This window comes from Podarcis filfolensis, assembly GCF_964270895.1.
Source record: "Podarcis filfolensis genome assembly, chromosome: 5".
Taxonomy (NCBI): domain Eukaryota; kingdom Metazoa; phylum Chordata; class Lepidosauria; order Squamata; family Lacertidae; genus Podarcis; species Podarcis filfolensis.
In genome coordinates, this window is record NC_139608.1 from 86,128,560 (window position 1) to 86,155,102 (window position 26,543).

The 26,543-nt window shown below is 46.2% G+C and overlaps 1 protein-coding gene and 2 long non-coding RNA genes across 7 annotated transcripts in view; 1 reads left to right on the forward strand and 2 right to left on the reverse strand.

Annotated features, from left to right (window-relative positions):
- Positions 1-26,543, reverse strand: part of PSD (pleckstrin and Sec7 domain containing) — a gene marked incomplete at its 5' end in the record, with an annotated part of 89,785 nt that overhangs the window by 62,050 nt on the left and 1,192 nt on the right. The window contains 5 exons of one of the 3 annotated variants that reach the window (XM_083615541.1): positions 1,226-1,306; positions 1,875-2,075; positions 13,129-13,575; positions 19,482-19,956; positions 24,524-24,661. In XM_083615541.1, the coding sequence (XP_083471667.1) occupies positions 1,226-1,306; positions 1,875-2,075; positions 13,129-13,575; positions 19,482-19,956; positions 24,524-24,560 (1,241 nt within the window). Of the gene's footprint in view, positions 1-1,225; positions 1,307-1,874; positions 2,076-13,128; positions 13,576-19,481; positions 19,957-24,523; positions 24,662-26,543 lie in introns of those variants that run through there. The other 2 variants (XM_083615540.1, XM_083615539.1) reach the window with 2 other exon arrangements.
- LOC310763610 lies at positions 4,144-10,267 on the reverse strand. Its single transcript, XR_014548715.1, has 3 exons — positions 10,149-10,267; positions 5,720-6,842; positions 4,144-4,870 (listed from the first exon to the last, which is right to left on the reverse strand). It is a non-coding gene; the product is annotated as an uncharacterized lncRNA (long non-coding RNA).
- Positions 6,793-26,537, forward strand: LOC310763612. Of its 3 annotated transcripts, none has more exons than XR_014548717.1 (3): positions 6,793-6,838; positions 10,095-10,303; positions 26,241-26,537. It is a non-coding gene; the product is annotated as an uncharacterized lncRNA (long non-coding RNA). The 3 variants fall into 3 exon arrangements; XR_014548718.1 differs by lacking the exon at positions 6,793-6,838 and adding an exon at positions 6,873-7,093; XR_014548719.1 differs by lacking the exons at positions 6,793-6,838; positions 26,241-26,537 and adding exons at positions 6,873-7,093; positions 18,875-19,475.

Consider the following 26,543-nt stretch of genomic DNA (forward strand, 5'->3'; position numbering starts at 1 on the left):
GCGCTGCTCTGGTTCGCCAGAAGCAGCTTAGTCATGCTGGCCACATGACCCGGAAGCGGTACGCCGGCTCCCTCAGCCAATAAAGCGAGATGAGCGCCACAATCCCAGGGGTGCCTTTACCTTTACCTACAATCTATTGCAACCTAACAGGACGGCGCTTCTGGAATCCGTCACACACACATGTGTGCACACACATAGACATGAATTTATAAATCTGTGCTTTGCTACCCAGAGCTAAAATACATGACTTTTCAGATGCCCTTTCAAGCACATGCATTTGAAGAGGATCCCTATCTTGGGGGGGGGGGGGGGAGAGACCTGAAATACAGGACAAACTGTATCAATACAGGAGATAGCATTTACCTTGCAATATGGGACAAACCTGTATTATACAGGACAGGTGGCAACCCTAGCCTAGACGCACTTCGAAAAAGAATAATTTGTACATGCCCTGCCTAAGTCAGGCCCCCTTCTTAATGGAGACCACCCACTATGCATTGTGGCCTACCAAGAGAAAGACCCCACCCCAAAACCCTGTTTTTGCAGTTCCAGGTAGGCTTTAAAAACAGGATGCTTATTGTTATGTACTGAGTTGAATAGGATCCAAACTGCAGCAGTCTGATTGGTCCTAGAACAATAGGATTCAAAAGGCAGCAGTCTGATTGGTCCTAGAACAATAGGATTCAGAATGCAGCAGTCTGATTGGTCCTAGAACAAGGCAGCAGTATGATTGGTTGGCAGGAACCACCCAATCATGCTCCAGATAGAAGTGAAGCCACAACCTGATTGGCTTGCAGTAGAATTCCGGAATTAGCCAATCATGTGCAGTCCATTGTGTAAATAATGTATATAAAGCAGATACTTTGAGGGGACTTTCATTCATTCCTCCTCACCACTATGAGCTGAATAAAGAGCATGAAATCACTTTGCGACTCTGAGTATATTTCACTTATCCAATGCTGGTGAGTTACCATGAACTTCTTTGAGGTTTCTGCACAATCAAGCAGTGTATTAATTTTATGAAACAAAGAAAGAAATGGCTGGCTGCATAAAAGGACAGATGAAAGTACATGAGTGCTGCTGCATTCTTTAAAATGCAAATAAAGGGTAATCCTGAAAGCAGTCTCACTGCTGCTCCAGAAGGTTCCATTTCCCCTTGAAGTTCTACTAGACTCCCTGCAACCCTCCTTACAGATTTCTGGAGAGTTCACCCTTAAACACTTACCTAAGGGCTTGATCCAGACTCATTCCAGTGAATTCAAAGAACTTGAGGTACTCGCCTGCTACCATCTTACTAAAATCGTTACTGGAAAGGAGAAAGGTGGCGGGTGGGAGATAGATAGATAGATATATTTTAAAACCTGTATATATTAACACAAGAGAGGGACAAACACGGAGGAGATGAGATCTCGGGGAACATCAGGGACACTGCAACAAGGGAAGAGGAAGGCAGAATTCTTGAGGCAGGATACACACCACTAGATCCGCAAGAAGCATGCACAGGTCTTTGGCGAAGGACTTTGTCATGCGCCCCTTTATGTGCCTTAATCTCTCGGGAGAGCTTTTATTCTCCCGTGACCATCTGCGTTAGGAGCGGAGGCGCATGTGGCGAGTGCGAATGTTCCTGTCAGGCCTAGAGGAGACAGGCCATCCCTAGGGCATAACTATGTGGGCCACAGAGAAAACACCGCCTTCCTAAGAGTGCCTGGTGATGAAGGCAAGCTAGCCAAAGCTTTGCTTGTCGTTCTTGGGGGATGGCTGCCTTTTGTCTTCCTCCTCAAGACTTCCCTGTGCTTAGGGTGCTAGCAGGCTGCTGCATTCCCTCGGGGAATTCACAAAGCTCTGGGGGAAGAACCTTTTCTCCTAATACCCACACGTACTTCTTCCCCAGGTGGCGGGCCACGTCTGCCTTTTTGAAGCCATCCAAGTTGTAGAGCCTCTTTGCCAGGCGTTTAGCGGCCTCCAGATCAGCCTTGTGCCCATTGGAGAGGGTGTCTGTGCTGCCCAGGGCGAGTTGCTCTGTGCTGTCCATCTCGGAATCAGAGTCAGAGACCAGCTGGCTGAGAGGATGTTCACTAAAATGAAACAAACACAAACACACACAGAGAGAAGCTGTCACAGAAGCCTTTGTGCTCTTGCTCTTCCCCGAAAGTGCTTCTAAATCAATCTGTGCCTTCCAGATGTTTTAGACCACAACATCTGTCATCCCCAGCCAGTACAGTTTTGCATCTGGAGGGCACCAAGTTGACAAAGGCTACATAGGGAGGAGTTGGGGCATGTGCATGTTGGCACATATATATCGTCCCAAACTAGTTCGAAGTCCATATCAGGATATTGGTTTCATAATTTTTGACCTGGCAATATATCACGAATCATGATGTGTCTGTGTGTGTGCTATGCAAAAATCACAATGTGGGGAAAACCGTGAAGCCAGCCAATGCGTCTCTCGATTCCTGAAGCCCCTGTTAACTCTGCCACCTCATCTCTTCCCTGCCTCATGCAGGGAGCAGCAAATCAAAAGAGCAGGGGCTGGCAAAAATCACAATGCGGGAAAAACTGTGAAGCCAGCCAATGCCTTTATATAGCTCCATCCTTATTTCAGACATTGTGATATATCAGTATGTTGTGATGTTTAGCTGGTGATATATCGTGATGTTGAAACCCAGATATTACCCAGTCTTAGGTGTGTATGTGTGTGAAGTATGCTGATTGCGACTGTGGAAAATTCTGTTCTGGTTACTATTATTCTGAATAGTAAACCAGAGGCTAGAAGGAGCAGCGTGGGTGACAAAAGTATTTGGTATCCTGAAGGATCTTTCCCCTGCCACTTCCAGTTTTGTGTTCCAGGGCTAAAGACACCACCAAAAAGATATCCGGAAGCCAGAAATCAGCAGGCAGCAATTTTTGACCCCCCCCACCATTTAAACATGAAAAGAAGTGGTTCCAATTGGAAATGTTCCACCTATGTGTATGAATGAACTGGTTCAAGGAGACAGGAAACGGAAAATCTCCACTGCGTCTGAGGAAGGTGTTGTCATTTTTTCTTTACAACAATCCTGTGAGGTAGGTTCGGCAGCGAAGTTGCAATTGGCTCAAGGTGAACGATGTCAATGTGAATATGACGCCTATGTGTGCGGCGAGATCAAATGCGAGAGAAGCTTCCTGACGTGGAAGAGGAAATGTTGGGAGGGGATGGAATTAATTGGCTCCGCTTGGGTCTGGGTCTGGATCCCACCTACAGTTTGGGCTCCCTCCCTTCTGCCTTACCTGTCACAATGATCACCAGCCTCCCCGCTCCATTCCCACCTGGCTCCACTATCTCTGGCAGTTCTTTCGTAGGCAGGAAGATGATGAGAACTATGTAGCCTTTATGGATGTCAAGGCGGCATTTGATAAACTAAATGGAAAACTTCTTATGGGAAAAGTTATCCAGAACCAATCTGACTACTCTTACTCTAGTTTTAAAATGTATATTCTACCACTACTCTAGTTGTGTTCAAGAGAAACATCCCGCTAAAGAACAATGTGAACCAAGGATACACAATAGCTCCTTTTCAGATTACTTTCTTTATCAATTGCATGATTTATGATTGTCAATCCTGAAGACGCTAATCTAATTCTAATCTAAACTCCATCCAAAGCTCATTTTTGGAACTGAGGTTTTGGGGATTTAATGTTCTTTCTGTGCCAATAAAAAGAGTATTAAATGCTATCTTAAGCACCTGTGGGTGTTTAATTATGGGATTAAAATTACAAAGATGACAACTGAGAGCCTCCCTAAAGTGTGTGTGTGTGTGGGGGGAACTCATTCTGGTCCACCCACATGAACCCAGAAATTCATTCAGATGAGCCACTGGCATGAACTCCGTTTATGATCCACATAGCCTGGACTTTAACTTGTTTATGTAGCAGGATGTCTGTCTGTTAGGAGCAGAAGAAATAGCACTGTGGTACAGAAGCAGTTTTAACACAAAACTACTTGGTACATCTTTCACACTTTTTTATATGCTTTCAGCTAGGCATAGAGATAGAGATAGAGGTAGAGAGATAGAGATAGAGGTAGAGAGATAGATATAGATATAGATATAGATATAGATATAGATATAGATATAGATATAGATATAGATATAGATATAGATACACACACACCAGATTTCGGAAGAATATGCAAACTGGCCAAGCCAGTAGAAATCAGAATGGCTTTTGACAAATGATAGTAAAGACACCTCTTGCTGCTTATGGGCTGGCAAAACCCATTAATGAAAATGTGTTGATTGCAAGATGGGCTTCTACGCTAATTCATTCTGTTTCAACCAGTATGATGTTCAGCTGACTCTTCTTCTTATGTTGGTTTAGCCGTTCCATCTTAATTTGCAGTTCGTTTCTATATCGTCTATGGTGAATCATAGCATTTTTATTCTAAATGTTGTAAGAGAAATTGCCCAGCATCTCCCTAAGCTTCCTTTCTCTGCAGCTCTGCAGCTTGCTCTGACTGGTAGCGCTGAGTTTATTATAGATCCGGAAGCGGTTGGCTCTGCGTGTCAAAATATTTCCTCCCAGCCCTCAGGCCATCGTCTGGAGAAGAGAGATCTATAGCTATCCCTGCTTTCGACAAAAGCCAGCCGCAGACACTGCTTCTAAATCACAGGACAGGAAAGCACTGGCTTTGCCCCTTGTTGTGGAGAAAAGTAATTATTGGTAGCTTGCTTAGCACAAGGAGAATTACCACTTTATTAGATTTCAAGCATGAGATTCGTGGGATGGGAAGGGGCCTCTGCATGTGCGCAGGCTGCAGTAAACGTCGCTCTGATCACTGGCAGAGGAGAGAATGTGACTTGAGGGCAGGAGACAAGTGAGGCTGTGGAGGGTCCTCAGAACATAGCTGTCAAGTGTCCCTTATTTGAAGGGACAGTCCCTTATTCCAGCGCCATGTCCCGCTGCTGTCCCTTATTGATGGATGTCCCTTAAATTTCAAAGGAAGCAGCTCCTCTCCCTCCCTCCCAGCCGGCCAGGGAGGAGGGAGGCTCCAACTGTGTTGCTTGGCTGTGTTGCTCACCCAATAAGAAGTCTAAGAACGACTGGGGGGTGGAGGAGGAGGAGGAGGAGGAGAGGAGTTTGGATTTGATATCCCGCTTTATCACTACCCGAAGGAGTCTCAAAGCGGCTAACAATCTCCTTTCCCTTCCTCCCCCACAACAAACACTCTGTGAGGTGAGTGGGGCTGAGAGACTTCAAAGAAGTGTGACTGGCCCAAGGTCACCCAGCAGCTGCATGTGGAGGAGCGGAGACGCGAACCCGGTTCCCCAGATTAAGAGTCTACCGCTCTTAACCACTACACCACACTGGCTCTCTTGCATGCCTTGTGTGTGGCTAGTTAATGCAAGCTGAGGGGTTTTTTGAATGCTGGACGCCATTTTGTTGCATGTGCTGCTGCAAACTTTGCAGTGCAAAGCCAGGCCGGGGAGCCATCTTAAGTTGAGGCTGCATAGGCCTTGTGGTGCATGTGATTCAGATTCTGTTCAGTTGAACCTCTGGTTACAAAGTTGGTTGGACAGTGTTCTCGAAGCTACCCAGCATGAGTTTGACCAGACTGCAGGAGGACAGGAAGACTGGAGTGCCTGGAACAGGTGAGGCTGCAGGTCCCTTATTTTGGCTGCTGGTCCCTTATTTTCAAGGCTGCTGGTCCCTTATTTTCAAATCTGTAAGTTGACAGCTATGCCTCAGAACCTCTGGAACCAACAAGACCACTCTCCTAGGCAGTATCAACCCAGATAGAATCACAGAATTGTAGCTGGGAGGGACCATGAGGATCATCTAGTCCAGCCCCCTGCAGTGCAGGAATCCTTCACCCAACATGGGGTTTGAACCCACAACCCTGAGATCTCATGCTGTACCGACTGAGAAGTGTGTGTAGTGGGGTGTTAGGGGAAGGGTAGTGGGGGACACTTTCTGGGGTAGTTTGTCCACCTTTGGTCCCCACCCTGCACTCCGCTCTCACCTGTGGCTCCTAGAAGCTGTCAACATGCAACAGCGGCCACACCCTGGGAAATGCCTTTGACTGGCTGGTTAAACCAGGTGAGGGTCTCAGACCCTTGGTGAGCTATGGACTTCCCCTGCATGTGAAGACAGACTCTGGTGGATTGAGTGGATGAGACAAAGAGCAGGTCAAGGAGGTGGTTTCTGCATGTGCTAGAGAGGGAACTGAGGGGGGAGATGGGGCTCGTCCACCTGGGAAATTAGCCCATCGTGGAGAAGGAAAACTCTGATCCTAAACCTCTGCCGCCTTGTGGGATATCTTTGGGAGAAGAAAAGGCTACACAAATCTGGAGTGGAGTCCCTAAGGTGGTTGGATGGTGCCTTGGGAAGGAGGCACGGAGCTCTGGCAGGGTTCCACCTCTTTCCCAAAGTTGGGGAAGCTTTAACTATGCTTTGGGAAGGAGGTGGAAGGACTCAAGGACCATGTCAGACCCCGTGTGTTGGACCATCTTGATCAGTACCCTCCCCCTTCCCTTATTGGACTTGCCAACAGGAATATTGGTGTGGAGAGATGCAAGTTTCGAGAGGAGCAAAGGGAAAGGCTGCTTCTGCTACTTCCATCTTGCACAGCCCTCCAGGATCCCCCTCTCCACCTCCATCCCCTCCATATCTTTCTCCCACTCCTCTTCCAGTTGCTCTCATTCCACTGCCATCTCCCAACGGTCCTGCTTAGGATTCTGCTGCCAGACCCTCCTTGTTGCTAGGCACCCCCTCCATCCTTCTCCTCGTTGCCATGGCACCCACTGTTAAGGTAGGCAACAAGCAGGAGAGAGCCGTGAGCAGCAGCAGAGAGCCAATTCTGGTAACTAACCCATCTTTATTAATTAACTGGCGCTGTGCCTGCCAATAGGACGGATTGTGATTACTCTCTCCTGCAGATGTCCACGGAAGCCGCTGAGGGGGTCACAAGAAAAAGCACAGGGGCTGAATGAGAGGCAAAGTTGTGGCAGGAGCCAAAAGTTCCCTTTGCCCCACATCTTGGCTCATCCAGAGCACGGGCAGGGTTCGCTTCCCCACTGTGAACCTTCCCCGACACAGCTAAATTTCCTTTCCCCTCGTAAGTCATGAGGGAACCGCTGGGGTGTGTGTGTGGGGGGGGGAACAGAACGGGTTGTCTCAGGGTCACAGCGGAGGCGAAGACAAAACCTGCCTCCCACCTCAGCAGTGATTTACTTCCTGTTGCTGACGGCTGCTGTTCACTTCTGTGGCAGAAAATAAAGCAAGTTGCGGGCAGAACTTCAGAGAAGCGGTGGTGCGCGGGGAAACCATAAATGAAAAGGCTAGCCACAGGGCAGATCTGCACTATGCATTTCATAGAGTTAGAAGAAAGCACAAAGGTCATCTAGTCCAGGGGTCAGCAACCTTTTTCAGCCGTGGGCTGGTCCATCGTCCCTCAGACCATGTGGTGGGCCGGACTATATTTTGGGAAAATCATATGAACGAATTCCTTTGCCCCACAAATAACCCAGAGATGCATTTTAAATAAGAGGACACACGCTGATTCCCGGACCGTCTGCGGGCCGGGTTGAGAAGGCGATTGGGCTGCATCCAGCCCACGGGCCTTAGGTTGCCTGCCCCTGATCTAGTCCAACCAAACACTGGACTTGAACCCATGACCTTGTGATTAAGAGTCTTATGCTCTACCAACTGAGGTATCACTATACAAAAAAAGCTCTTGAGCTTTTATTCTACAGTCAACCAGCATACAGTGATACCTTGGTACTCAAATGGCTTGGCCCGAACAAATTGGCTCCCGAACGGCACAAACCCAGAAGTAAGTGATCCGGTTTGCGGACGTTTCTCGGAAGCCGAACGTCCAACGCGGCTTCCGCTTGAGTGCAGGAAGCTCCTGCAGCCAACTGGAAGCTGCGCCTTGATTTTCAAACGGTTTCAGGAGTTGAATGGACTCCCAGAACAGATTAAGTTCAAGAACCAAGGTACCACTGTATCAATTATTTTTTTGGGGGGGAGGGGGAGAAGCAGTATGATAGCACTTTGAACAGGATTCGTCCAAAGAATTCTGGGATTTTTTCTTTGTTAACGGTGCTGAGAAGTTTTTTTTTAGGAGGCCCCTATTCCCCTCAAAGAGGTACAAGTCCCAGAGTGGTTTAATGATCAACCCTTCTTCACAGGGAACTCTGGAATCTGTAGTTCTATGGGCGAATAGCAGATCCCCAAAGAACTCTCAACACCCTTAACAAATTATAGTTCCCAAGATTCTTGCAGAGAGAGCAGCCAGGACTGTTGAAAGTGGTATGATACTGCTTTAAATGAACAGGTGGATCTCATCTTATGTGGAGGTTACATGATATCCTCCAACATTTTCCCAATGAAAATGTCCTAAGGAAAAGCGGGACATTCAGAAACCAGGATGGCTTCTGTAAAGCTGTAAATATCCCTGGCTATCTCAGGTACAGCAAAATCACATAAGGCCATAAACACATTTTTAAAAGCCCAGCAAATCCCTCCAACATCCTCTGCAACTCTTTCTGGCCTCCTCTGATCTTTCTCCAGTCGCTTCCAAAACTCTCTGCGATCTCCTCTGCTCTCTCCCCACACTCCACCGACTCCCCAACCACACCCAAACATTTTCCCAATGGTACCCCGCTGCCCGCCAGGGAAGACGGGTGAGTGAAGGTGGTTGCCTCACCATGCCTCATGGGTGGGCCGGGCTGGAACACCCATCAGTTTTAAGTTATGTTGCCTGCCGTAGTAGAGGCCAGAAAGTGTAGGCTCTCTGAATACAGATCAAGCCAGGTATGTAAATACACACTGGAAAGAACACAGTTAAGTCAATACATCCATGAGATGGGCTTAAGCATGATCACTATACATCTCCAGCAATACACAGTCCATTTAAAAACTAGAAACCCCACACCCATAGATGTGAATGGGGGTTTCCATGCCTTGCGTCCTTTCAAACACTTTTGCTTTCAAAACTTATATCAAACCTGCAACCTTGGCATTATCAGTATCAAGTTCTAACCAACCGAGCTATGAAGTAGAACCATGAAGCACCCACACTTTACTGGCTCTAGAGACATTGTGCTCAACACAACAGAGGATAACAGACTTGGAAGGGAGTCATAAGTCGGTCAGTTAAGCCTTCTTCTTAAAAGCAGGATTATCATGCCACCAGCAACAGCTTGCCTTTCTAACCACCCAGCGTCTGCAGAGCAAATACCCCAAGGAGGAAACAGCTCCAAGCAGGTGGCTGATCATAATTTTTGTGGGCACATACCAGCTACGGATTAATCTCAGAATCTGTACTCTTAAAAAAAGAGAGTACATTTGAGCACCTATAGAGCTTATTTCCCTTACCACAGAATAATCACAACCATCCAAACAGGGAGGGCCCTGGATCTCAGCTTCCAGAGAAACTTGACTCTTGTAACTTTTCATTATGATCTATAAATACCAAATCCAACATAGCACCATGAAAAAGCAATTTTGCACGTAGGAGGGCAGATATATGGGGTGGGGGAGAAAGAGAGAGAAGCTGGGAAAAGAGGGTTGAAAATGTACATTTCTCGTTGAGTCAGTAAACCTGTTTTTAGGCTGAGCGACTTCAGACAAAGCTCACATGACCGAATGCCCTTACATACAAAAAAAAAAAATATTCCACACACTGCAACAAAATGTCGAAGTATCTCTCTGTGCTTAAGAGGAGTGTTCCTCTCCAGGGTTCCAGCCATCCTGGGATAAAAGCCTTTAGCTCCTCTTCAGGCTTCTTAGAGAAGAGTGAGCTTATGGAAGGCAGAAAGGGAGAGGGATCCTTTCCCCCTCTTCTCTTTTGGGGTTCCAGGCTGGTGGACACAATCCCATTCTGCCCACTCCATGCATTCAATGAAAGTGCTTCTTCTCACGTGAGAACTGGCCATCCAAGTGCTTTCACATGCCCACATAACATCCAAGCTTTATTTCAAACCCGATTGTTTTAAAGGGACATTTAGTCTGACTGGTTTCTAAATAACATTTTAAATGGGAAAAAATAAATGGGGGAAAAATATGACTCTTCAGTTTTAAAAGAACTATTGCGGGGTTTTTTATCTGTGCAGACATCTGCCGCTCTTTGAAAAAGCATGCCTGAATGAATCTCCCTTTGCGGAGACTGTGCAACCACAGGGAAGCAGACTACCTCCAAAGGAATTTCCTGCTTTCTTCCTCGCACCTTGGAAAATGGAGAAGTACGTCTGCATGTTAGAAAACAAACTAGAATCCATAAATACAGGGAAGAGGATGCTGTAAGATCTCCTGGCCGGCAGAGGTAAGATTCCCATAACACTGTGAGCATGATCAATGAGCTGCTTGAAAAACAAGTGATACATCACCCTCAGGAGAGAACGGCAGGCTGGAGAAACGAGATCCTGTGCCAAGCTGCTAGCCTGCAAATGTTCTGGGCAATGGCTAGAGCTCCCTCCAGCTCCAGTCAGCATGATCATAGAATTGCAGAGTCGGAAGGGACCCCTAAGGTCATCCAGTCCAACCCTCTGCAATGCAGGAATCTCAGCTAAAGCATCCATGACAGATAGCCACCCAACCTCTGCTTCAAAACCTCCGAGGAAGGAGAGTCCACAACCTCCCAAGGGAGACCGTTCACTGTCAAACAGCTCTTACTGTCAGAAAGTTCTTCCTGATGTTTAGTTGGACTCTCCTTTCTTGTACAGTGGTACCTCTAGTTAAGTACTTAATTCGTTCCGGAGGTCCGTTCTTAACCTGAAACTGTTCTTAACCTGAAGCACCACTTTAGCTAATGGGGCCTCCTGCTGTTGCCGCGCCGCCAGAGCACGATTTCTGTTCTCATCCTGAAGGAAAGTTCTTAACCTGAAGCACTATTTCTGGGTTAGCGGAGTCTGTAACCTGAAGCGTATGTAACCTGAAGCGTATGTAACCCGAGGTACCACTGTATCTTAAAGCCATTGGTTCCTCTCAGTCTTGTCCCTTCCAGCTGAAACATCTGGCAGGCTGGCCTCTGTTCCGGGTTGACACCTTCCTTTCACAAAAATTCTGGCACTTAGAGCTAAGGGTCTCTGAACATGTACAGAGGCCTTTTCCTTTGTGAAGAGAATGTCGCCCCACATGTTCTGAAAGAGCAAAGGCTCAGGCTCTGCTCAGGCAAGCAGTCACACAAAACGTACCTGACAGAGGTTCTAGCCCAGTGTTTCCCAAACTTGGGTCTCCAGCTGTTTTGGGACTACAATTCCCATCACCCCAGACCACTAGTCCTGCTAGCTAGGGATGATGGGAGTTGTAGTCCAAAAACAGCTGGAGACCCAAGTTTGGGAAACACTGCTCTAGCCACATCTATGATCCTGTTATTATGGGATGGAGCACTATGTGGTAGCTGGGAATATCGCTGGCATTCGTATTCTGTGGCTTGGAAATATGTGTATCCATGGCTCAGAATGCTAACCTCAAATAAAAGGTAAGCACTGCAGCCCCTAAAGTTCTTCTCTGGCTCAGATTTAAATTTAAGCCAGAGGAAGAAAATGTCCTCCCTTTGGCCCATTTCCTTGCTGCTTTTGGGCAATTCAGTTCTTTTCTCCAAACTGCACAGACATTTCCCTTGAACAATATTCTGCAGTCTGCATGAGAGAAGGAACTCATCCTAAAGCTGCAGCTGCAGTCAGCTAAACCCTGATCCTCCTCATCTCTCTCTCTCTTTGCCCCAGAGCTAGGAAATTCAGTACAGTAAGTGGCAGATGCCACCTACTGGGAAAAATAAATAATTGCATGGGAAATGGGGGAAATGGATGGAGGACCGGCAAACAACTTCTTGGCTGGCATCTCGAAGACAGTTGCAATTTATAGATTTTCACATTCCCAAGATGATACACATCGCTCCTCATCTGCACATCAGACCAATCTTGCCCTGAATGTTCACACGCACAAATTATGCAAGATCACAATTCTTTGCACAAGGAATTTCGAATCCGCATTATATTCCAATGTAGACAAGTCCTGCTGAAAAATATTTTTTTTTTTTGCAACAAGGTTGGAAACCAGCTCAATTTGTTAGCACCTAAGAGCGTCTCTGGACAAAAGATTTATACTCAAATCATACTGCTGTACATTAGGGGGCACAGAAAACTGTCACATTCATGAGTCTTGCAAACCATATGTCTTGTGAGAGCAGTATGCTCTGATAGGAGAGCATTGGCACCAAATCACAGAGAGGCAGAAGCTCTGAGCCTTTTCAATGAACATTGCTGGGAAAGCCTGGCACTGCCCCACCAGCCTTAGTCTAGGCTGAATCGACAGAAGCATAGTGTCCCGATCCTGTAAAAGTCCCGCTCTATTCTGCCTTGGTCAGGCCGCACCTGGAGTCCTGTGTCCAGTTCTGGGCACCACAATTTAATTAGGATATTGACAAGCTGCAACATGTGCAGAGGAGACACCCAAGATGACAAAGGGTCTGGAAAACAAGCCTTATGAGGAACGGTTGAGGGAGGTGGGTATGTTTATCCTGGAAAAGAGGAGACTAAGATCTAAAGGGCTGCCACATGGAAGAGGGAGCAAGCTTGTTTTCTCCTGCTCTGGAGGGTAGGAACCGAACCAATGGCTTCAACTTACAAGAAAGGAGATTCCAACTAAACATCAGGAAAATCTTTCTGACAGTAAGAGCTGTTTGATGGTGGAATGATCTCCCTTGGAGGTTTTTAAGCAGATGTTGGATGGCCATCTGTCATGGATGCTTTAGTTGAGATTCCTGCATTGTAGGGGGTTGGACTAGATGACCCCAGGGGTCCCTTCAAATTCTACGATTCTATGATTCTAGAATTAGTTGGATCTGGCTGTGATTGGCTCTGGCTCTTCTATCATTGCCTGCAGGTCTAAGTACTGTTTGTTTCCCTCTCTTGCCCTACCAAGTCCCAATGGGCATCAGCCATCACTGCCTGCTGCCACCACTGGCTTTGCAATTCTGCATAAGAGGAAGGGTCGTGGATGATCCCTTCATCATCCTTGCCAGCTTGTGAGATGGCAGAGTTGTTGCAGAGTCCACAGGTAAAATAAAAGGTCAGCTGGGATCCTAAACCACCCAACGATGTTATCTCATATACCCCCTGGATAGAATTAGCTTCATTCACTCACCTTATGATGGAGGCCAGGGGAATTCCTAGGCTGTCGTCGGAGTGACAGGGACTCTGTAGGCTGCCTTCCCCACCTTGTCTCGGCTCCTCCTCTCGCTCGGTCCAGGGGGCATCCGTGGCGGAGCTTGTCCCGGAGTCTGGCTCCAGGTGGGCCAGGGGGGCGAAGTTCTGCTCAATGAGCTTGGCACTGTCTCGAATTTGCTCTTGTACTTCCGGGGTGAGAGTTGGGAGGTCGAAGGTGAAGTACGTTCCGCTGTGCGTTTGGGCCGGGGAGGACAGGATGTCAATGGAGTCGAGGCTGGTGTAAGAGGTCCCTTTGGCTCGGTGAGACTCCATGATGCTCTCAAAATGCCTGCTGAACGAATCCATGCCGTCCCTGGAGAGGCTGTGTCCGAGGAGAAAGGGCACTGGGGACTTGAGCAGCCCTTGGGCTTCTCTGTTGATGATCCTGGAGATTGGGGATGAGGTGGTGAGAAAGAGGGAGGCACAAGTTACAGAGAAACAGACGCAGCAGTCCTCAACTCAGGGAAGTGTCTTCTACACCACTGATCAGAATGAGGGTCTTTCCAAAGGGGTAGACAGCTCTTCCTGTGATAATTCAGGAAATGCTTCCTCAGCCAGCAGCATGGGCATGGGGGGGGCAGGAGGGAAGCTGCCCCTCCTGAATCAAGTAAATAAATAAAAAACGTTAACTAAAAGTAGAAATAATCAGAATATTCTAGCGATTCTTCTTGCGGAAAGTAATGACCCAGCTAAGGTAGACAATGATAGGGGAACATCTCAACGGTCTGTGATTACTGAGTGTGCACAGAAAAACAGCATTGGAAAAAAAGGAGTAATTTGAAAAGGAAGTGCTGAAAAGATTTTCAGCAAATCCAAGAAAACTTGTTTTAGTTTAGATTTTTTTAAAAAGATGAAAAATTCATGTTCTTTGTAATTTTGCAAAATATACCAGTTAAATACATGAAAGGGACTCCCTGGTGTTCATTTTTTATTTGACTTCCTAGCTTTCAAGTGACTGAATATTTTGGCAGATTTTTCTGAGCGCTTGGGGTCAGAAAAGAAAGTAATTTAAAGCAACTGTTGTTGAGACATTTCATTCCAAATCCCCTAGACAGAGCAAGACATAGGATGATGGCAGGTGGGTGTCCTGGCCTCCCCAACAAATCCTGGCCATGGTCAGGAGCTAACCAGAGTCAGCCTCTCTTCTGCCAAGCTAAGGCATAGGGAAGATCTATGGATTCTGGCTCTCCCATTGGGAAGGGAAGTTTCTGAGGTCCAGCCCAATGGACTGGTGTGTATCTGCACTGAGCAGGTTTGGAGTGCTTCTTCTGCAAGTTCTGCTGGGAATAAATCCCTTTTTGCTTAGTTTATGCAACCGATAGCCCACACTGGCCCAAGGGCTTTTGATGAGTAAAAACAATGTTCTTTGCAGTGGCGCTACCTGCCGTTCTGTCTTTCTAAGAAAGAGGGGGAACCTATCCAGTTCCATTCTTCTCCTCTGGCAGAGAAAGTGATCTCTGCAATGGCTCCTGGCTGCTGTGGCCCCACCTTTCCTTTTAGCTAAGAGGAGTGGAAAGGATGGAGCTGCATACACTCCAACATTTTGCCAGTGAAAATAAGGATGTCCTAAATAATAATAATAAAGGGACGCGGGTGGCGCTGTGGGTTAAACCACAGAGCCTAGGACTTGCTGATCAGAAGGTTGGCGGTTCAAATCCCTGCAAAGGGGTGAGCTCCCGTTGCTTGATCCCTGCTCCTGCCAACCTAGCAGTTTGAAAGCACGTCAAAGTGCACGTAGATAAATAGGTACCGCTCCGGCAGGAAGGTAAACGGCATTTCCGTGCGCTGCTCTCGTTTGCCAGAAGCGGCTTAGTCCTGCTGGCCACATGACCTGGAAGCTGTACGCTGGCTCCCTCGGCCAATAAAGCGAGATGAGCGCCGCAACCCCAGAGTTGGTCACAACTGGACCTAATGGTCAGGGGTCCCTTTACAATAATAATAATAATAATAATAATAATAATAATAATAATAATAATAATTTTACTATTTATACCCCACCCATCTGACTGGATTGCCCTAGTCACTCTGGGCAGCTTCCAACACATATAAAAACACAACAAAACACTAAACATTAAAAAACTTCCCTATGAAGAAGAAGAAGAGTTTGGACTTGATATCCCGCCTTTCACTCCCCTTCAGGAGTCTCAAAGCGGCTAACAATCTCCTTTCCCTTCCTCCCCCACAACAAACACTCTGTGAGGTGAGTGGGGCTGAGAGACTTCAAAGAAGTGTGACTGGCCCAAGGTCACCCAGCAGCTGCATGTGGAGGAGCGGAGACACGAACCCGGTTCCCCAGATTACGAGACTACCGCTCTTAACCACTACACCACACTGGCCTATACAGGGCTGCCTTCAGATGCCTCAGGTGTCGGATAACTCCATACCCTCTGATGAAAACAGGGACATCCTAAGGAAAAGCGGGACACTCCAGGATCAAATCAGAAACCGGGATGGCTTCTGTAAATCCAGGACTGTCCCTGGAAAACAGGGATACTTGGAGGGTCTGGAGTTGTGCATCTTCACCCAGATTTGCCTTGGGATATGATTTGTCTCCAAGCCAAGTGCACACGACATGTGTCTACCATTTCAGTATTCTGGAGCTATATTCTTTTGGCCTGCATAGCTGGTCATCCTTCTCCCATGTCCCTGAGAGGCATTTTACTCTCATAAACTCCATCTCCCCCTGTGGTTACCCCTTTTTCTCCTGGCACCACACTGCTCTTTCAGAATTCAGAATCTTTATTTACATCAACCACTAGCCCTAGCAATAAAATAAAATAAAATGTACTGAAGATAGAGGTAAAAACTTAACTATAGAAAATACATTTTGGGGGTTTACATCAATAATCAAATAATAGATCATATTCTAATTGCCCCCACTAAAAATATTGCAGTTTTTGCTGTCACCTGATCTTCTTGATCTGCTAAAAGAAAAGGACACAGTAGCAATGGTTGAGTGACAATAATAGAGGGGTAATAACCTCACTCCTCAAATCTTTATAAAGAGTGCAAGCCAGAAGCACATGAGCCACGGACTCAATACTGCCATCTCCACAGGGACATAGCAGCTTTTCTGGAGGAATTTTTTGAAATTGACCCTCAAGTAGAGCCAAAGGCAGTATATTCTATCTTGTGAAAGTGTGTCTGTATTTTGGAATTGTTAAATTTCGCAAATAGGGTGCCAAAGTGTCAAAATGACTAGTTGGAAAATGGTAATACCACAGACAAAATTTCCTTACCGTGGCCAGATTATTCTGTCGCTCGGTATCATATAGGCGCTGTCTAATTAAATTATTTGCTTTACTGAAGCCCAGTGTTAATAACTGTTGTGGTGATAAACCAGGAAAGTAAAGATTTTGGTTGACAATTTTAGTCCAAGCCCTCTCATGACAACCTTGCAATACTAAGGGTAGTAGACCAGCGGGGTTTAAATTTAGGCAAAGCCAATGGTTAAATGTCCTACACCAAATCTGTAATTCATAGAGGGGAGATCAGGACACTGCTGTTTACTAAAATGTTCTCCCTCTTGGAAAATGGTGCAGAGTAAGCCATGGGCATTGACCAGGTTTCCCCTTCAAAACAGGTGGAAAGAGTGGTTCTTAACCCTTCCTGCCACTTTTATTCTGCAGTTGCTTCTTTTGCAAGCAAGTTGGAAATAGGGGATATTATTCCGGTCATCGCTAGACTTCTCTCTGACCTCCTTTTTTTTACACCCCAGTCTTTCTACCTCTAGGCACAATTCTGCCATCAAAACCATTCATATCTTTCCATTGGTCAAACCATTAAACTTGCCCTTCCTCAAATCCTTTCAATGGCTTCCCTTCCCCTTCCGCCAGCACCAAAAACTCCCTGCGTGCTTTGACAGCTCAGCTGCCGACAGAGGGAGTCACTACACAGGGATACCGTTGCCTAGACAGGGATCTTGCGTGCCGAGACAAGGCTTTAAAATCCTGTCGGAATCTGAAGTCTGCTGAGACTACTGAGATCAGCACACTTTAGCATGTATGGAGCATTTTCATGGAGAGCTGAGATTTTCAGTGTCAAAAGGAAGGAGCCACATCTGACGTAGCTGGAGAAAATGAATTTCAGCTGCTTTTTCTACTCATAATCAGTGGAGTGCAGAGTCTGCAGCAAGGAACATGGTTTCCATGGGGAGTAATAATAATAATAATAATAATAATAATAATAATAATAATTTATTATTTTTACTCCGCCCATCTGGCTGGGTTTCCTCAGCCACTCTGGGCGGCTTCCAACAGAATATTAAAATACAATAGTCTACTAAACATTAAAAGCTTCCCTAAAAACGAAATATGCAAAAGGTGAATTTATCCCCCACTCTGCCAAGACATGCTTGTGGGTATACCGAGAGTCAGGGCCGGCCTAAGACATTTTGGCGCCTGAGGCAGACCACAAAATGGCGTCCGCCTCCCCTGTGAGGGAAGAAGCGGCAAGTGAAGGTCTACATCAGCAACAAGTAAGGAATAAAGATCAACATTGAGATCTGCTGCCCCTGTGGATGTTGCCATCTGAGGTGGTCACCTCGCCTTGTCTCAGGAGCTGGCCTATCCTGCTGAGAATCTTAATAAATATTCCCCCCCCCATGGGCTCAGGACAGGTTAATAACTCTTTTTTTTTTTGCGAGGATAGAGGGCATACCCAATAAGACAAATATATGTGTATATTTGATCACAAGTGATTTACCTCATCTTCAGTTGCTGAATGCCAATCCAAATAGGAAAGTCTTTCAACATTCCCAGAAGGAATTTAATGGACCTCTAGAGAACAAGAATTCCTTAGTTTCCAAAACCCTACACCCCCCCATGTGTGTGTGTGTAATTAGATGGTTAGTGCAGGATTCAATTAAGTTGTTGTGCTTGCATAAGCCAGAGCAAGGATTCCTGCTAGTGCAATGGGGCTTCCTCCCCCCGCCAAAAAAAATCCCCTGTGTGCCTCTGTACCCTCCTCAAATCTGCTTGGAGAACCTCCAGAACAGCACACAGGGTGGAGGGAGGAGATACCGCCCTGAGACCTCTGGGTATAGGGCGATATATAAATCCAATAAATAATATTAATATTAATAATAATAATAATTCCACCTTGCAAGCAAAATGTTTGCACTGATGACACCACCTCCTCAGTACAACACTGCATTCCACCCTTTGTCTTGCATCTCAACATCATTTGTTCATTGAGTTTTCCCAAAGTAACCAGGTAGCAACCTTGCCACCTGTTGCGTCCTAGCCTCTGTTTTGTTGCCTACCTTTTCTCTGACCTGATTTGTGGCAATTGTTTTGAGTTAAAACGCAACTGCAGCCTAGCCTGTCCAAATCTCACAGTGCTGTTGAGATTTGCCAGAACCTTTAATTTTCTGCCCCATCCTTTGTCACTTTAAGTGGTTGGTTCCTGTTCACTGACATTCCCAGCATTTATTTCCCTGAATCTGCCCATCAGCCAGTAACTTCAAAGAGGGACAAGTTTAATTATTGTACTTTCCCCTTGCAGCCAGAACAATTGTTCTTCTTCTTCATCATCATCATCATCATCATCATTTAGTTTTTATGAGCCGAATTTTGCCACTGTGATACTGAAAATGAAATAATTAATGAGCAATTGGTCTGGCTTCAAAGAGGACACAATTTTCTCTCTCTCCCTTTTACTTTTGGGTTAATGTTTGAGTTTAGACAAAGAAGATTCCAATGAACTCCTCTCACATGGGAAATTAAGGGCTGATTCAGGAACATCACCCATATGAGTGAAAAGGAAGCTGTCAAAGTGCTAGAAACAGAAGCTACTTCAAAAGAAAGAAGAAAACAAAGGGATAGCTGCGGGAAGAAGGGTGCATTTGCCCAAAAGAATGGATATATAATAGACTCTTGCCGATGGAAATAGACACTATGAGATTTGCTTTATCGGGAATATGCTGTGTGGAACAGCTCTTCTAATTTGCTGCAGCTAATTGCAGACAACCAGTGCCTTTGCAGCACCAAAGTGTCGCAGTATTGAAGCAACACAATGGGAAGCTGCTTCGCTCCGCCTCCACTTTGTGTCCGAGAAGTTCATAATGACAATTGTCACCAGCTTCAATGGCTGAAAAGGTTCCCCAGATGAGCTTTGGCAAGACCCAACCCAGCCTTAACAGGAAAGAAGTAGCTTTGTATGAAGAGACTAAGTCAAGCAAGTAAAGCCTATGCTTCTCTTGCTATCTCGACCTCTGTAAGAACAAAACCAGACAATATTGCTCAATACAAGGGACAAGCTTGGTACTGACCAGTCCAGAGAGACCCTCACCTCTCTTGATGCTGTTGGATGGCTTCGAATACCTCGTCATCTTCAATGTCCTGTGTCTTGTTTCTCAGACACTTGTCATCATCTTCTCTTGTGTGCTGAGCAAAGGGGTCTCCTGGAACAGCACACCCTTTCCCCAAGATTCCAGTGAAACTTGGATTGCTCTCGCTGTCTTTCTGGCTCTCGATGGCTGAATCCGCTTCATCTTTCTCAGCCAATATATCATCAATGTTGGTCTCATGGTAGCACCTCAAAGGGACAGAATCCAAGTCAGTCTCCGAGTACTTTATGGTTCTGCGGATTATTCCCGTTTCACAGTTTCCAGGTTTTGCGCTGCCTGGTGGAGCCATCTCAATTTCCACCTCCACGTGGCACAAGCTATGCTCGGGTCCCGTCCAATCTGGCTTTGGCTGAATCTGGTGGTTGGATTTCTTGAGCTGCTGAGGTGGAGGATCGGGTGCGTTATGAGGACGCATCCCTGGAATAGAGAGATCCCGGGTTACAAATAAAAACTACTCACTAAGTCCTGGCAGATGCTGGATCTCTGAGCCTTACATGAGAACCATGGAACTGACAAAGAAATATGCCATATGTCAAAGGGGGGAAAGGGTAAAGGACCCCTGAACGGTTAAGTCCAGTCAAAGGTGACTATGGGGTTGTGGCGTTCATCTCGCTTTCACGCCGAGGGAGCCAGCGTTTGTCCACAGACACCTTTCCAGGTCATGTGGCCAGCATGACTAAACCGCTACTGGCACAACGGAACACCGTGATGTAAGCCAGAGCGCATGGAAACGTTTACCTTCCTGCCACAGCGGTACCTATTTATCTACTTGCACTGGTGTGGATTTGAACTGCTAGGATGTCAGGAGCTGGGACAGAACAACGGGAGCTCACTCTGTTGCGGGGATTCGAACTGCCAACCTTCTGATCAGCAAGCCCAAGAGGCTGAGTGGTTTAGACCACAGCACCACCCGCATCCATATGTCAACACCTCTGGTTATACAGTACAGACTGTGTATCCCAATCAGACAAAGAGAAAAATGGTGAAGAAAAACAAAAACAGACAGTGGAAGGGAGGAAGGAAGGAAGGAGCAGGTTCCCCCACATTCTAAAGTGTTTAGCATTTGTTTAAGGCTCCATTTATTGAGATTAATCCCAATTTGCTTGCACAAAGCTTACACAGAGGTCAGACAATATCTGGTCATTACTGGGCATTCAATTCAACTTGTTTATGGGAACCTGTTAGAATCATAAAATTGTAGGGTTGGAAGGGACCACGAGGGTCATCTAGTCCAACCCCCCGCTGCAATGCAGGAATGTTTTGCCCAACATGGGCTCAAACCCATGATGCTGAGATTAAAAGTCTCCACCAACTGAGCTATCCCTTCATCCTGATTTGCCAAGAGTATGGTAAGGCTTATTTCTGAGTAGACATGCCTTAAGCTGGAGTGGGGAAGACTGTTTTGAATTGAGTAGGGTGAGCAACAATGGTTTGCTCCTTTCTCTCTCTTACTTTAAATAGTTTTTAAAAGTTACCACTCTTGACAAAGATGTATTTTTTATATTTGCAAGAGCACAGTTCGTGGCTGCCATCATCATCTCCCAGAATATTCCTGAAGTGATACTGATTTTCTTTCTTTCTTACAGTTTAAACTTTTAAAGGAGAGGGATGGGGTTTACTTCAGGCAACCTGTTTATTCAGCATTCATTCTACCGTATTTTTTGCTCTATAAGACTCACTTTTCCCCTCCTAAAAAGTAAGGGGAAATGTGTGTGCGTCTTATGGAGCGAATGCAGGCTGTGCAGCTATCCCAGAAGCCAGAACAGCAAGAGGGATTGCTGCTTTCACTGCGCAGTGATCCCTCTTGCTGTTCTGGCTTCTGAGATTCAGAATATTTTTTTTCTTGTTTTCCTCCTCCAAAGACTAGGTGCGTCTTGTGGTCTGGTGCGTCTTATAGAGCGAAAAATACGGTAATTTGCTTTGCACAGAGCTAACGCAGTGGTTACATTATGTCCGGCCATATTGAACATTCATCCTGGCTTGTTCACAGGGTGTTTCCACACCTTCCTATTGGTCAATTGTCCATCTCACACTTTTGAGTGCATTTCCCTGTCACATTCCTAACTGCAAAAAGTCTGTCCTTTCTTTTTATAGTGAATTCGTTGTGCTAGAGCAACAATGTGCTTTAGTGCACCTTAATTGAGCAAACCCAAATTTCTGCTGTGAAATTGAAACCCTTCCACAAAATAGTGACAGCTTAGAGACAGATGGAGAAAGCAAGGGGTGAGGAAGAGGAGAGGAGACCACACCACTTTCTGCAATGATATGCACCCCTAAGCCAGGCATGGCCAAACTTGGCCCTCCAGAGGTTTTGGGGCTACAATTCCCATCATCCCTGATCACTGGTCCTATTAGCTAGGGATGTTGGGAGTTGTAGTCCCAAAACAACTAGAGGGCCAAGTTTGGCCATGCCTGCTTAAGCCATATGAACAATTTTGCCCCCCTCCAAAAAAGTCAATGAAATCTGCCTGCAACTTGCCCTTGTATGGGCACCTTTTCCAGCCCTACTTTAAAGGTATCCCTAATATATTTTAACAATCTGCATACGTGGTGTTATGTATCCCCCGCCTTCAAATAAGAATTTAATTTATCTCAAATAAGAATTTAATTCCACCTTTTAACTTCGTGATTATTTGTGTATCAGCTAAAACACACATTATTCAATCGTCATAACTTCCTTGAAATTGAATAGTGCTTGGGGAGTAATCAGAGTTCTAACTCCAATTTCACAGACTGTTAAATCTTTTAAGGACTGTGGGGGTGATGGAAAAATCATAAGCAGAAGCTCTTTCTGAAATACTTCCCCCCATTTTTTATATTTATGTTTTCTAATGGACTAACTGATATAATTGAAAAGATTGATAGGAAGGAAAGCATTTATTGTTCCTTTTCCTAATTAGTTCTTCATATCTGCAAATTCCCCTTCTTGCTTTTAATCATTTTAGTCCATTGAAACCAATTCTAGCATTCATCAAGGTCCATCCCAAATTTTTCAATGTCAGTCTTAATTGTCTTAACAGATACGCATTTCATCTTGCAGTTTCTTCATCTCTTTCTCATTACTGTTTGTTTGTTTGTATGTATGCTTGTTTGTTTAAATCAGGGGTCGGCAAACTTTTTCAGCAGGGGGCCGGTCCACTGTCCCTCAGACCTTGTGGGGGGCCAGACTATATTTTGAAAAAAAAAAAAATTGAACGAATTCCTATGCCCCACAAATAACCCAGAGATGCATTTAAAATAAAAGGACACATTCTACTCATGTAAAAACACGCTGGTTCCCGGACCATCCGCGGGCTGGATTGAGAAGGCGATTGGGCCACATCTGGCCCCCGGGCCTTAGTTTGCCTACCCATGGTTTAAATAGCTCAAGACTGGAAAAAAACATCTTAGCTCACTGAAAGACCATATTCCCTCATACAAACCTGTCTGGGTCTCTGAGAAGGGGGCGGGGGGGGACTTCTCTCAGCCCTGTCACCCTCACAGCCATGCTTGGTAGAGATGCAGGAAAGGGCCTTCTCCGTGGGGGCTGCTCCTAGACAACTTTGGAACTCCCTTCCTCAGGCTAGTTCCCTCTGTGCTGTTCTTCTGCCTACAGCCAAAGACCTTTCGGCATTTGGGAACTGACTGATTTTACTGAGGGGGCTGGTGCCAGGTTGTGTTTATGGTACAGTCATACCTCGGGTTGAATGCACTTTGGGTTGAGCGCGTTCAAGTTGCGCTCCGCGGCAACCCGGAAGTAACAGAGCACGTTACTTCCGGGTTTCGCCGCTTGCGCATGCGCAGACGCTGAAAATAACGTCACGCGCATGCGCAGAAGCGTCGAAAAGCGGCGTGCGCGTGCGCAGACGTAACATCACTAGTTACATTTGCTTCTGGATGCGAATGGGGCTCCGGAACAGATCCCGTTCGTATCCAGAGGTACCACTGTAATTATCTATATGTTTTTAATAGCTATCAGACACACATAGAGTTGTTTTTTAACGACCCCCATATTTAGTTGTTTTTATTTTATCTTTAAGACGCCTTAAATCCCTGTCAGGGTAAAAGGCGGGGTATAATTAAAGAGTTAATAACAACAATAATAATCTCTACTTGATTCTAGATTCAGGTAGGTAGCCGTGTTGGTCTGACGCAGTCGAAATAATAATAATAAAAAATAGTCCAGTAGCACCTTAGAGACCAACTACGTTTGTTCTAGGTATAAGCTTTCGTGTGCATGCACACTTCTTCAGATACACTGAAGCAGAAGTCACCAGACCCTTATATATAGTGGGAAGGTGGGGTGGGGTTTTTCTCAGAAGGGTAGTAGGAGATGGTTGATTGGCTCAATGGGTATGGTAAACCTGCGGACAACAGTTAACAACCGCAATTAGTCAATACCCCACCCCACCCCACCCCATCCTCCCACTATATAAAAGGGTCTGGTGACTTCTGTTTCAGTGTATCTGAAGAAGTGTGCATGCACACAAAAGCTTATACAGTGGTACCTCTGGTTAAGTACTTAATTTGTTCCGGAGGTCTGTTCTTAACCTGAAACTGTTCTTAACCTGAAGCACCACTTTAGCTAATGGGGCCTCCTGCTGCTGCCGCGCCAACGGAGCCCGATTTCTGTTCTTATCCTGAAGCAAAGTTCTTAACCTGAAGCACTATTTCTGGGTTAGCAGAGTCTGTAACCTGAAGCATATGTAACCTGAGGTACCACTGTACCAAGAACAAACTTAGTTGGTCTCTAAGGTGCCTACTGGACTATTTTTTTGATTTTTTATAATCTCTACTTGAGACTTTATAAGTCAGTCTTAGGCTAGATGGGCCAATATTTATGGATGCCGCATTAGGCAGCTTCACACAATCAGCCTGCAGGAAGGCGGAATCAAACAAAGAGCAGGGCATGCTCTGGTGCTTACTGATAAAAATATCTTATCAGTAAGCACCCGCTCTCCTCTTTGTTTGAAGGTTCATGCAATCACTCTGCCATGTCACATACTTCCCTGGCGACTGAGGTTGTGCACGGATGAGGCCATTCCTTTCTTTTACATCACTCCACTTGGTCGCTGTATGTTTGCGCACTGTTCTTTGTACGGGTGCAGTCAAGAAAGATGTGCATCAGTCACAAGTGTTGCTCTGCTGGGAAGCTTATGGGTAGATTTTTGGGGGTGGAAACGCTTCCATTTGCTCCCTTTTGTGCCTGCAGCCTCTCATCCTTTTTTGTCTGCCCACAGTCACAGCATCTGCTTGCAAGGAAAGGTTCTTGCCCAGCTTTCCCCAACTTGGTGCCCTCCTGGTGCTTTTGAATTACCATACCCATCAACCCCTGCCAGCACGGCTATGCTGACTGGAGCTAATGGGAACTGTGGCCCAAAACCAAGAGGGTACCAGGCCTCTCATGTAACACTGTCAATCTCTTAGTTAATATTTCCCTTCCTCACCGCACAGTGACCTGGTTTGCATATCACTGCTAAGTCAGAGTATGGCTTACTGTGACTTCACAAATGGCCTGGCTCCCAGAGAGTAGCTCATCCCTGCTTCACTCCTCCCCTGACTTTTGAAGTTAGTGCAGGATGGCAGCTAAAACGTAAAGGGACCCCTGACCATTAGGTCCAGTCGTGGCCGACTCTGGGGTTGCGGCGCTCATCTCGCTCTATTGGCCGAGGGAGCCAGCATACAGCTTCCGGGTCATGTGGCCAGCATGACTAAGCCGCTTCTGGCAAACCAGAGCAGTGCACAGAAATGCCGTTTACCTTCCCGCAGGAGCGGTACCTATTTATCTACTTGCACTTTGATGTGCTTTTGAACTGCTAGGTGGGCAGGAGCTGGGATCGAGCAAGGAGCTCACCCCATCACGGGGATTCGAACCGCCGACCTTCTGATCAGCAAGCCCTAGGCTCTGTGGTTTAACCCACAGCGCCACCCGCGTCCCTAGGATGGCAGCTAGGCTACAGTTAACTTAGCATTTTGCCCAAACTCAGGATCATTCTTGTAACCACAGGAGGAACCCTGGCTATGGATTGTGGTTCAGGTGGAGAGATGCTTAGCCATGCTCTGGGTTCAGACGATGCACTAAACCAAACCTTGGCTTAGCTGCTGCACTTATTAAAAAAGTCCAGGAAGGAGCAAAGTAGCTGCAGATTCCTCTTCGAGAGGCAGCACTAAGCCACGGTTTGTCTTAGCATGATGTGCAAACGCAACCACTGTCTATCCAGACACTGCAAGGAACGTATTCCAGGGGAAAAGAGCACCTCTCTCCATTTTTTACAGAGCTGCTTGTTGTTGTTGGTAAAATTTGTATTCCACCCTATACCTGTAGATCTCAGGGTGGATCACAACCTAAAAAGCTGTAACAGAGTCTGAATGAGGAGCACCTCCAGCAGGAAGTATAGAGTGTATCAGTTGCTTCTGGGGCATATCCCAAGAAAAATAGCTGGAAAACCACTATGGAAAACCACTTCCAGCTTTCCTAGCCCTTAGGCCCTTGCACGTAATATCCCAGGGATGGACCTATGCAAAAGGAGGAGTTTCTCGGGATCTCTAGCAAATGGTAGGTCCACTTCCTCATAGGCTGCAATTCACATTTCAACACCTACAAAGGGTTGGACGAGGGTCCCCCTGTTCATCTCAGGTCTTTCCCACAGCTACCTCTGCCTTGTTCCACACCCATGCATTCGATTCTTCTCTCCTTACATACTTTCCTCGTTGAATTTCAGCTTATCACCACCCAACCAGCGGCCCAGCTAATGAGAGCCCATTTTGCATTTCAAGCCTGCTATCTAAGGGTGCACGTCTACCGTTCCTGCGTTGTCTGAATCTGGCAGCCCCACTGGACATTGCTTTATAAAAGTCGGCAACCGCCAGCATCCAAATGCGCCCCTGCTGTGACTGCATCCACAACAGTACCGTATGTGGAACCTCCGCCAGGACACCGTTTTTGAGGGTCGAATGCTGAAGAGATGCTGATTTTCATATATGCAAATGCTCTCCCCTACCAGTACTTGCATCGAGCTCATTAC